The 12432-nt window shown below is 17.9% G+C and overlaps 2 protein-coding genes across 2 annotated transcripts; both read right to left on the bottom strand.

Moving 5' to 3' along the window:
• Positions 1-4233: 4233 nt before the first annotated feature.
• Positions 4234-4991, bottom strand: SRAE_X000104900 (Transposase, ISXO2-like domain-containing protein; the record flags this gene model as incomplete). Its single annotated transcript, XM_024649362.1, has 2 exons — positions 4234-4508; positions 4697-4991. The coding sequence occupies 2 exons, from the start codon at positions 4989-4991 to the stop codon at positions 4234-4236; spliced, it is 570 nt and encodes a 189-aa protein (XP_024498509.1).
• Positions 4992-7656: 2665 nt separating this feature from the next.
• Positions 7657-8022, bottom strand: SRAE_X000104800 (Hypothetical protein; the record flags this gene model as incomplete). The annotated part of the gene is made up of 1 exon (XM_024649251.1): positions 7657-8022. One exon carries the CDS (start codon positions 8020-8022, stop codon positions 7657-7659), a length of 366 nt encoding a protein of 121 aa, XP_024498508.1.
• Between the last annotated feature and the right edge of the window lie 4410 nt (positions 8023-12432).

Genomic DNA, 12432 nt, shown 5'->3' with positions numbered 1-12432 from the left:
TAGATTTTATAGGATGAATTTTAAGGTAAATATATATATTATGTTTTTGCCGAATCAACTAGACTAAATTAAATTGAGAGATTTATTTATTTCATTTGTAATACATTAATAAAAGGATAAAATGAAAAATTGCTTCAATAAATAAACTTCTAATTAGATAAAACTGAATAAAAATTTTTAATACGAAATAACAGTTGATTTTTTTTTATAAATAAGAAAAAAAAATTGTTACTTTAAATTTTATTATAAGTATTATATCATTTTATTAGAACATAATAAAAAAAAGGTAGCAATAATATATACATATATGAATAAAAGAAGTATACTTTGAAGTGATTTAATATCTCATTTTTCATATTTAAATTATTAACAACCTTATTGTTAAATTTTAATTTTACTTGTAATATATGTGTCAAAAGAATTCTTATTTAAAGTAAGTACAAATTTGTTATATTTACGTTACTCAATTTAGGTAATGTAACAACACTTGAAAACACAACTTATTTGTTCTGATTTGTATATAATCAAACAACTATAGGAAAAAAAAGAAATATAATTTATTTTGATAGAATTTTCTTATATTTAAATAAAAATTTGCCAAAAGTACATAATAAAAGATTGACTAAAGAGGGAAACCTGATTATTATAATATTAATATTACATATCTTTTTAAAACTAATTATAATTTTTTTTTATTACTTTTTTTTCTTTTAAAAATTAAAATTATTTTAAATGTTAAAAAGACGATAATATATTATACATGTAATATAATTTTTGTGGCCTAAATTTTTTTTTACCGTTCTTATATTAAAAATGTTGAAATATTTAATAACGATGGACATCATTTTAATACAATAAATATATCTATCATTAGTATACTAAAAATCTTGTCAGAATAAATAAAAATTTAATTTATTTATATATTTATAAATATATAATTTTTAAGAAATTAACAATTTTAATGTAATCTAGTTTATATACATTTTTGACTTCAAAATTTTAAAAATATCATTTTTCAAAAAAAGTAAAACTTTTTTATAAGAATAAACTGTTTAAAATAGTTTTTTTTACTATAATTTAATAATATTTTATTCGATCATTTTAAAATAGAAAAAAGTTTTTATAATTAATAGTATATAATAGAAAAATATTGTTATCCATTTTTAAAAGAATTCAATTTTGTATCTTTTGTTAATATAACAAAAATTTAATTGCAAATATGAAATTCTTTAAAAACAATTATTTTATAATTGAAAATATAATAATTTATAATATTTAATCTAAAAAGAATATGAATTTTTCATTTATTATCCACTTTTAAATAAAGTACTTTTTAAAAATAAAGTATGTTTTCTTTTTAACATAACTATGATGCTTTAATGAATGAAATGAAATAATAGTAAAATATTTGTAATATATAGTTTTTGTTATAATATTATTAAATAATTATTTCTTGATGAATGTAAAATGTTTTTAAAATATTATTATTGTAACAAGTGAGTGTGTTATCATATTATATCTAAATAAAATAATGTTTAAAATTTGAAAAGTTTGTTACAATGTTATGTTATACGAAAACTTCTTTAATTGGTTATAAACATGAATAACATGAAATTATTTATAAAAAAAAAGTGATTAAAATAATTATAATAACTCTTAACTTACAACATTAAAAACAAATAATACAAATTCATTAAATATTTTTAATCAGTTTGTACTTTTTTTCTATATTGAAGTATTAAAAACATTTGTCATTACCAAAAACAAATTTATTAAAAATATTTCAAGTAATTATTTTGATTAAATTATGTAACAACATTAAAAAATTTTAATTAATTATTAATAATATATTTTTATAAGAAAAAAAACTTTTTTAATTTATAAATTAATTTACAATAAAAATGATTTAATGTTACAATATTTTACAATTATAAAATATATACTTTTTTTTCTTTGAAATTCTAACGTCATAATTTACTCTTATTAAAATATTATCAAATAACATTTTAATTATTATTTTGAAAAATATTTTTTATTAAAGAGTATAATTAGTTTTGTAAAAAAAGTTTTTATTTATTAATACAATATTTCGACAACGTTTATTAATTAAGAATATTTATTTTATATATTTTAATAATTTTCATTTCATTTTTTTTATATTTTATAAAGAAATTAACTTTATTAATAATTTTATAAAAGTTAATTATTTCAAAATATTTATTTATTATCAAAGGCATGTTTAAAAAGTATTTTAAAGTTTTTGTCACTTATCGTTAGAAATAATTTAAGAAAATGTAATTAAAGTAGATTTATTTGAAATAAAAGCAAAATACTTTTTTAGTAAAGTTGAAATTTTTAAACTTTTTAAATTTTTTTATTACATCTATTTAAAATTGTTGGTAGACAAGATAAAAATAAAAGGCATTATAAAGTTTCATTCTAGTATACTATAATAATAAAAATTTTTTGCTATAAAACATAAAAAATATCAAATATTTTTCTATATAAATATAATTTTATTATCTATCTATTTCATAATATAATAAGAATTTGATTTTTAAGCAATGAATCTTTATATTTCATTATGTAATAAATATTAAAATCTAAAATAAACTTTTATATTCAAAATATTGTTTTAATAAATTTAACAATTCTATAAGAACATAAATTTAACAAATTTTAATCTTAAAACATTTGGTTATTTTTTTAACGCTGTTATATAAAGCAATTTTAAATCATAATATACAAAAATATTAAAAAAAAAATATTATAGAGTATTTGTAATTTTTGTTATATACATATGCCAAACAATAAATGTTATATTAAATAAAAAATCAAGATAGTAGTTTTTGATAATTAAAGTATATTACAAAGCTATAGAAATAACCAAAACACTTTTTAGTTTATGTGTTATCGAATTTAAATAAAATTAAAAAAAAATAATAATTGATATTTTATTAAATGGATTTGTACATTATTTTATTAAAATTAAAGTAAAAAATGTATTTAAGTAAGATTAAATCATTTAACAGTTTTAATATTTTTAAATATATATAACTAACAACAAAATTTTAAATTCTTTATATTTTTATTTGTTTCTATTTCTATTTTGTAATTATAAAAATCAAATAACCTTTTGAAATAACTTAGAATTTAATAACTATCATATTAACATTAAAATCAGTACAATTTGTCACATATATGAATAAATTTTTTTAAATTAAGAAAAGTTTTATTAAAATATAATCTTCAATATAACATTTTTTATTATTAAAATTTTGTAATGACACAAATGGTATATTTTTGATTAATAATAAAATTAAATAATTTTAAAATCTTTTTTTATTTGTTAAAACTTGAATAATTGAAAATTATTGTTTAATTAAACATTAAGTCATTTAATTGTATTAATTTTCAAATAATATTGCATTATAAAAGTATATATTATTATTATAATTAGAAAAGATGGTAAAATATATTAAAAGTTTTTTAATATCTCAATAAAATTTAATTGTTTTTTTATTTTTTAAAAGTAAAATAAAGTATATAATTATTTTTTATTACTACATAAACGTTATTTACCACATGTGTATTTAATAGTAAAATAAAAAAGATATATCAACAAAAAACAATTTTAATAATATTCAAAGTGTAATAAAAAAAAAATCTCACGTTTTAAATATCTAGCATTAAAATAATAATTTTCAATCTCGTTAGTAAAATAAAATAGATTTTAACTAATATTAGTGATCTTTTTATTATTTTAATTTAAAAAAAATTCCTTTTGTCTTGGAAATGTAAAAATTACTACATATTTTACTCAAATGCGGGTTGAAAATTAGAGTTGATTCCTCCTTGATTTTTTTTTTATTAAAAACTACGTTAAATGCATTTTTTTTTATTAGATTGATATATTTATCAATTCTTTATAATTCCTGATAAAAAAATCAAAAAAAATTTTTTTTCAAGTTATTTCTTTTTAGTTAAAATAACAATTTGTAATTATTTGATTTAAACGACAAAATAATGGTAAAAGAAAATTTTTTTAAATTTCATTAAATTAAAGAAAAAAAAATAATAAATTAGCAAAAATATTAAAAAATTAATGGATTATTTTTTTATATGAGCGACTTCTCGTAAAGCATCGAGAAAGCCAGCAAATAAATTATTTTTATTTGCCCGGCGCCAGGCAAATTTCCACAGACGCTCCTTCATGTCCTTCTTTGTTCTCGCTCATGCCGGAATTAGTAGTTTGAAGCCATTCCACGTTCCTTCTATAGTGTTCGTGTGGACGCCAGTTTCCGGATCTTTAAAATTAACACCATGGTTTACCGTATAGTGCTTGAATCTCAAAATATCCTCAATTCTTTCGTAACCTTGCCAAAAATCGGTGTGAATGATAGAGCCAGGTTTGACGTGCTTCTTAATGACTTCAAGAAGCGTTTCACTGTCTCGTTTTTCAACAGGAACAGCAAAAACGCGTCTTTCTGCCGTTTTTTCCACACCGCCTACAACCCAGACTCTATATACAAGGCGTTTTTATTGTATTTCCGTTTTCCCATTTTGGTTTCATCTATTTTCACAACGATGCCTTCTCCACCGATAACACATTCTTCGTTTTCTAAGGCATCCGTCACAAGTTGACGGAAATAGACCAAGAATGCGCAAACAATCGCACTACTGATTTTACACTGACCTTTTATGGAGTTTACTGGATTCTTCCACAACCATAGGTAAGCCATGTGAAGAATCTCGCCAAGCGAAAGGCACTGGCCAGCGAAAAACGTTTCGTTCTTGGCACTTATGCTTTTTCTGCAACTTTTTTTCGTGCATCTGAAGAGAAGTTTCGCTCTTCGAAAAGTAGTTGAGCTTCCGCATGCAGAACATTCTATTTCCTTTCTAATTATTTTCTCGTCTTGGAGAAATTTGAGTGCTGCCTCTTCGTCGAAGAAAATGTTGTTTAGAGAGTCCATTGGTGGTATTAAAGCCATTTTAGAAGCATTTTTGAGTAAATAAGTGTGTTAAAATTTGTTAACAATTTAAATTTATGATCAAATATCAATTTCCAAATCATTTTACTTTTTTTGATGTTTATTTTTTTGGGTTTTTTTTTTATTATTTTTCCTCTTTTTTTTCATTTTTTCCGTATTTTTTTTTGTTTTTTAGTGTAAAAAAAATTTTATTTTTTTATGTTAGAAAAAGTAAAAAAATTTTGAAAAAATGTTTATTTAAAAAAATTTTTGAGGAGGGACCAAGTCTAAAACAAATCCCATTTATATAATAATAAAAAAAAACAAGTTTGAAAAGTTTTATATTTTTTATGAATAGCAAGATAATTTGAAACAATCATTTATAAATTTTTAAATAAACAATTTTCAAAAAGAAGACACAAAAACAAAAAAACATTTATGTGTAAAGAAAACAATAAAATGTACTCAAAGAAGGTACAGAAGAGACAAACTAAAAATATGAAAACAAAATAAACTATTAAAAGAATAACTTATAAAAAATGTTTTTAATTGTTAAAATTTTTTTAGACTATTTTAGACAAATTTTTGAAAAAGAATAACTTCATTGTTTCTAATAAAATAGAAAAATTAGAAAATGAATGAATAAACATGTTTTTAGAAAATAGTCTGAAAATTATTTTAAAAAGTTATACATTAATAAGTTTCATGAAGGTTTGGTACAATCTAAGTAATCATTTTTTGTCTATATAAAAGCAATAGATAAGATTATTTTAATCATTTTATTGTAATCTTTTGCTTATATTAATTGTTTTAGTTTAAGGAATTATTATATATTGTAAAAGTCATATTGTATTACTCTAAGTGATAAAGGATATATATTAAGTGTAGGTTATAATAATTTATATTCTTTTTTACCTTATTTATTAGGGCCACTTAATAAATTAATATCTTAACACTTAATATCTTAATTATCTAATATCTTATCTTATTATTGTGATTGTGTTTATTAAATAAAATTTAATATTGAATATAGACCCATAAAATATTTATTAACAAAGCAAAAATGATAAATTTTAAAATATCTACAATTTTATTGGGAAATAAGAAAAATATTACTAGTAATTAACAAGTATAAAAAAAAATATTTTATATCTTATTACCATATTTCAAAATTAAAAATTTATAAATTAAAAAAAATTTTATAATAAAGTATACATTTATATGTTAAAAGTTTTGAAAAAAGAAAAAATAATTATTTATTTAAAAATATTAAACAAATATTGTAATTTATTTTGTTTTATAAATGCTTGACAAACAACAGACTATTAGAATAATTTTATATTAACAAAGCTAATTACACAAAAGTTTAATTTTTAATTATTAAATTAATTTTTTCTTTATAAAATTAATATTTTTAATTATTTATTATAAATATCAAAAAAATTTTTTTTGTTATATTATAAATATTAAACTAATTTTTTAACTACAAATTCTAAAACATTTATAAAGGAAAAATGATTTGAAAATATCAGTAACATTTTTCAATATGAGATTTTCAACTTTTATTCTTATTGCTTATATTATTATGACTAGAGTTTATTCATCTAGAAGAGTAAGTTAAAGCTATAAAAAAAATATTTATTTTTTTAGAATGCAAATTATGATGATGATAGTAGTGCACCAACCAGAGTAATTTATGTACCAGCTAATTATCACTAGATAAGTAAACAAAAAAATGAAGAACATTATAAAAATTAAAAATAAAAATAATTTTTTTTAAAACAATTTAAAAATGTATTGTTTTTCATTTAAAAAAAAAAATAAAAGTCTAAATTTATTGTGTAAATGTGGTTTTTATTGATAAATTAAAATTTTATTAAGTATAAATAGTATTTAAATTAAATAAGTTTATTGGAAGTCTTGTCAAAGATTGATAAACAATAAGAATATATGAAAAATTATGTAGTCATACTAAATTAACAAAAAAAGTAATAATTAACAAATCTAAATAAAAATTTTTGGTTGAATTCTACTTGAGGTTACGCATATTTTTTTAATTGATAAATACGTTGAAATTAATTTTTTTTTATCAGATTGATATATTTATCATTTATTTATATTTTTTGATAAAAAAAAATTTTTTTTTTTTTAAGTTATTTTTTCTCCGTTAAAAAAACAATTTATAATTTTTTGATTTTTACAATACAATAAAAAATAAAAAGACTTTTTTTAAATTTTATTGGATTAAATAAAAAAAAAAAATAAATTAAAACATTTTTTAATGATTTATCAATATAAACGACTTCTCGTAAAGCATTGAGAAAGTCGGCCCATAAATTATTTTTATTTAACCGGCGTCAGGCAAATTCCCATAAACGTTTCTTCATGTTCTTTTTTGTTCTTGACCGTGCCGGAATCATTAATTTAAAGCCGTTTCACGTTTCTTCTATGGTCTTTGTATGAATTCCAGTTTCTGGATCCTTGAAACTTACACTATTGTTTACCGTATTGTTTTTTAACCTCAATATTTCCTCAATTCTTTTGTAACCTCGCAAAGATCAGTGTGAATAATCGAGCCAAGTGCGACGTGTTTCTTAATAATGTCAAGAAGCGTTTCACTGTCCCGTTTTTTAACAGGAACAGCGAAAACGCGTTTTTTCCACACCAACAACAACCCAGACTCTATCTACAGGGTGCCTTTATTATACTTCCGTTTGCTCATCTTGGTTCCATCTATTTCCATAACGATGCCTTCTCCACCGATAACACATTCTCCGGTTTCCAAGGCATCCGCCACAAGTTGACGGAAATAGCCCAAGAATGAGCAAGCAGTCGTTTTGCTGACTTCACATTGGTCTTTTATTGAGATTACTGAAGTCTTCCACAACCATAGGTAAGCCATGTGAAGAATCTCACTAAAAGAAACGCGATGGCCGGCAAAAAATGTTCCATTCTTGGCACTTACGGCTTTTCTACAACTTCTTTTAGTGCATTTGAAGAGAAGTTTTGCTCTTTGAAAAGTTGTTGGTTCTCCACATTCTGGACATTCCATTTTTTTTTTATTATTTCCTCATCTTGGAGAAACTTGAGAGCTGCCTTCTTGTCGAAACAAATATTTTTTAAAGTTTTCATTGAAGGAATTGAAGCCATTTTAAATGCGTTTAAAGTAAATATATTTTTTAACAGTTAAAATTTATGATCAAATATTAATTTCCAAATCATTTTACCTTTTTTTTGAATATTATTTTTTAAAAAATTGTTTTTTGCCTTTTATATTCATTTTTTTCCTTTAAATTTATTTATTTTTTGTTTTTTAGTATTAAAAAATTTTTATTTAAAATTTCAAACTTTTTTTTCTGATTTCCTGTGTTTTTTTATGTTAGAAAAAGTAAAAAAATTTTCAAAAAAATTTTATTTAAAAGAAATTTTTATTCGTAACCTCAAGTAGAAGAAATCCGAAAATAAATTTATTAACATTAAAATTTTTATTTTTCTTATAAATCATTTACTTAGATTTATAATAATACATAGTATAAAAGCGTATTAAAGCTATTTTAATTTATAAAAAAAAATCTAAATATAAATTAAACAAACAAATTTTGAAATTATATTTGTTTACAATTTCGGTTACTAGTGAAAATAAAAACAAATAATACAATTAATATATTTAGTCATATTAATAATATATAGTTTAAAGTAAAAAATACCTACTCAAATAAAATTATATAATAAAAACAATTTATATACCAATCATATATGGATAATGTTTAAAAATATTGAACATAAATATTTTTTGGTAAATTATTAATCATTCGTAAAACTTTTTTTAATGCTTTCCGTATTTGTCTTTAAAATTGATACGTAAAAAATATCTTGATTTTACAGTTAATATAAATTACCAATTTAAAAAAAAATTTTATTATATTTATAAATATATAAATTATACAAAGAAATTTTTTAATGATATTACAAATACAAAAAAATGTTGATAAAATAAATTAATACTGTTTGACAAAATTTTTATAAAATTTACATAATATTATTTTAATAATTTTATTTTTATTATAGCTAATTATAAGTAAAGTAATTTTTATATATAACTTTCAAAGTTAAAATAAAAAAAAATTTATAATACAAAAGTGTTTTGAAAAATTTCTTATACAATAAAATGTTATTTAAAAAGAATATTGTCAACAAATTTTTTAAGTTTTTTCATGCTACAAATTTTATCATAGAAAACATAAAAAAATTAAATTTTTAAAAAGCAAACATATGCTTATTAATTATTTGAAATTAGGTATAATGGCAAGATTATTATAAAATAGCTATTAAATTTCACCAAAAATAGTAAGATAATTTTAATTTTCTGTCATACTAAAAATAATATATATTTTTTTTAAATTAAAAAACAAAATTATATTATCAACCTAAAAACATTAAAAATTTTTATTTAGATTTGTTAATTATTACTTTTTTTTGTTAATTTAGTATGACTACATAATTTTTCATATATTCTTATTGTTTATCAATCTTTGACAAGACTTCCAATAAACTTATTTAATTTAAATACTATTTATACTTAATAAAATTTTAATTTATCAATAAAAACCACATTTACACAATAAATTTAGACTTTTATTTTTTTTTTTAAATGAAAAACAATACATTTTTAAATTGTTTTAAAAAAAATTATTTTTATTTTTAATTTTTATAATGTTCTTCATTTTTTTGTTTACTTATCTAGTGATAATTAGCTGGTACATAAATTACTCTGGTTGGTGCACTACTATCATCATCATAATTTGCATTCTAAAAAAATAAATATTTTTTTTATAGCTTTAACTTACTCTTCTAGATGAATAAACTCTAGTCATAATAATATAAGCAATAAGAATAAAAGTTGAAAATCTCATATTGAAAAATGTTACTGATATTTTCAAATCATTTTTCCTTTATAAATGTTTTAGAATTTGTAGTTAAAAAATTAGTTTAATATTTATAATATAACAAAAAAATTTTTTTGATATTTATAATAAATAATTAAAAATATTAATTTTATAAAGAAAAAATTAATTTAATAATTAAAAATTAAACTTTTGTGTAATTAGCTTTGTTAATATAAAATTATTCTAATAGTCTGTTGTTTGTCAAGCATTTATAAAACAAAATAAATTACAATATTTGTTTAATATTTTTAAATAAATAATTATTTTTTCTTTTTTCAAAACTTTTAACATATAAATGTATACTTTATTATAAAATTTTTTTTAATTTATAAATTTTTAATTTTGAAATATGGTAATAAGATATAAAATATTTCTTTTTATACTTGTTAATTACTAGTAATATTTTTCTTATTTCCCAATAAAATTGTAGATATTTTAAAATTTATCATTTTTGCTTTGTTAATAAATATTTTATGGGTCTATATTCAATATTAAATTTTATTTAATAAACACAATCACAATAATAAAATAAGATATTAGATAATTAAGATATTAAGTGTTAAGATATTAATTTATTAAGTGGCCCTAATAAATAAGGTAAAAAAGAATATAAATTATTATAATCTACACTTAATATATATCCCTTATCACTTAAAGTAATACAATATGACTTTTACAATATATAATAATTCCTAAAACTAAAATAATTAATATAAGCAAAAGATTACAATAAAATAATTAAAATAATCTTATCTATTGCTTATATAGACAAAAAATGATTACTTATATTGTACCAAACCTTCATGAAACTTATTAATGTATAACTTTTTAAAATAATTTTCAGACTATTTTCTAAAAACATGTTTATTCATTCATTTTCTAATTTTTCTATTTTATTAGAAACAATGAAGTTATTCTTTTTCATAAATTTGTCTAAAATAGTCTAAAAAAATTTTAACAATTAAAAACATTTTTTATAAGTTATTCTTTTAATAGTTTATTTTGTTTTCATATTTTTAGTTTGTCTCTTCTGTACCTTCTTTGAGTACATTTTATTGTTTTCTTTACACATAAATGTTTTTTTTGTTTTTGTGTCTTCTTTTTGATAATTGTTTATTTAAAAATTTATAAATGATTGTTTTAAATTATCTTGCTATTCATAAAAAATATAAAACTTTTCAAACTTGTTTTTTTTGATTATTATATAAATGTGTTCTTAAAACTTTATAAATTTTTTATTTTAATTTTATAATTTTTTAATAAATTGTAAATTAACTCAAATATCATCTGATTTATGCATCAAAAAAATGAAAATTTAAGTTTCTCTGTAACTATATTGAACTTTAAAAAAAATAAAATGATTACTTATTTTTGATAAAATCATTCAATAAGAACTGTTTAAATTAAAATTTATTAATAAAATATAACTTCTTTTTTTTTAATAAAATTATCTAATTTATTGCAAAAATAAAAATACCTTTACAAAAACTTAATGTTAAAAAAATTTTTTTTTATTTTTTTTTTTAATTTATAATTTTGATAATTAAGAAAAACTGATTTAGAGAAAAGAATAAAATAATTTATATTAATTTACAAAATTTATAAAGATAATTTGTATTTAATAACTTTTATCAGTAGAATAAATATTTACTTAAAAAAAAAGTATATAAATATATATCAATTGATTTATGTAGAATATAATAAATCAAAAAAAAACACTTTAATTTTTTGTCATTTTTAAAAACATTATCTGATAAAATAATTCATTTTTAGTAGTTTTTTTTTTAAATTTATTAATATAAAAATTAAATAAATTATAAATAATTAAAGTTAAAATGATAATAAATAAATATTTTTTAAGAAAAATAATAGTAATTTTTTAAATTGTTATAATTATTTTGTATAAATATTTTTTAATATGTTTATTAAGTTTAAATCTATCATAAGAAAATTTCTCAAACTTAAAAACAATAAAAAAATTATAGTTTTAAAATTAATTGTATCTTTAATTTTCAACACAATTTAGATTATCCATATTTTTGACCTGATATTATATTCATGATCCATTGTGTATAAATATTTAATTTAACAATAAAATTTTTTAAATATCAATTTTTATTTAAAAAAATGTTAATTTAGTAAATTATTTTTGTTAAATAATTTAAAAACATTTCATTTATAAAATGTAATTACTTCTATTATTAATTTTTTGTACAATATATTTATTAAATTAATATTATATTTCATAAAAACATTCATATTATTTAGAATTTATTTAATATAAATTTAAAATATAAAAAAGATATTTTGAGTACATTAACATTCATATAATTTTTTATATCTATTTAATTTTTACTTAAAAATAATAAAAAAAAAACTAAATCATTACTTTATTTTATGAAGTATACTTTTTTAATTTATTTTGTATATTCTATTTTTAATGTTAATATGATTATTTTAAGAATTAAAAAATCATTTTTTATATAGGTTCATATTATTTTAGAAATTTTAAATAC

This window comes from Strongyloides ratti, scaffold srae_chrx_scaffold0000002 (genome assembly GCF_001040885.1).
Source record: "Strongyloides ratti genome assembly S_ratti_ED321, scaffold srae_chrx_scaffold0000002".
Classification (NCBI taxonomy): Eukaryota; Metazoa; Nematoda; class Chromadorea; order Rhabditida; family Strongyloididae; genus Strongyloides; species Strongyloides ratti.
Note: the sequence above shows the minus strand (reverse complement) of the source record. Positions and strands in the feature narration are given on the sequence as shown.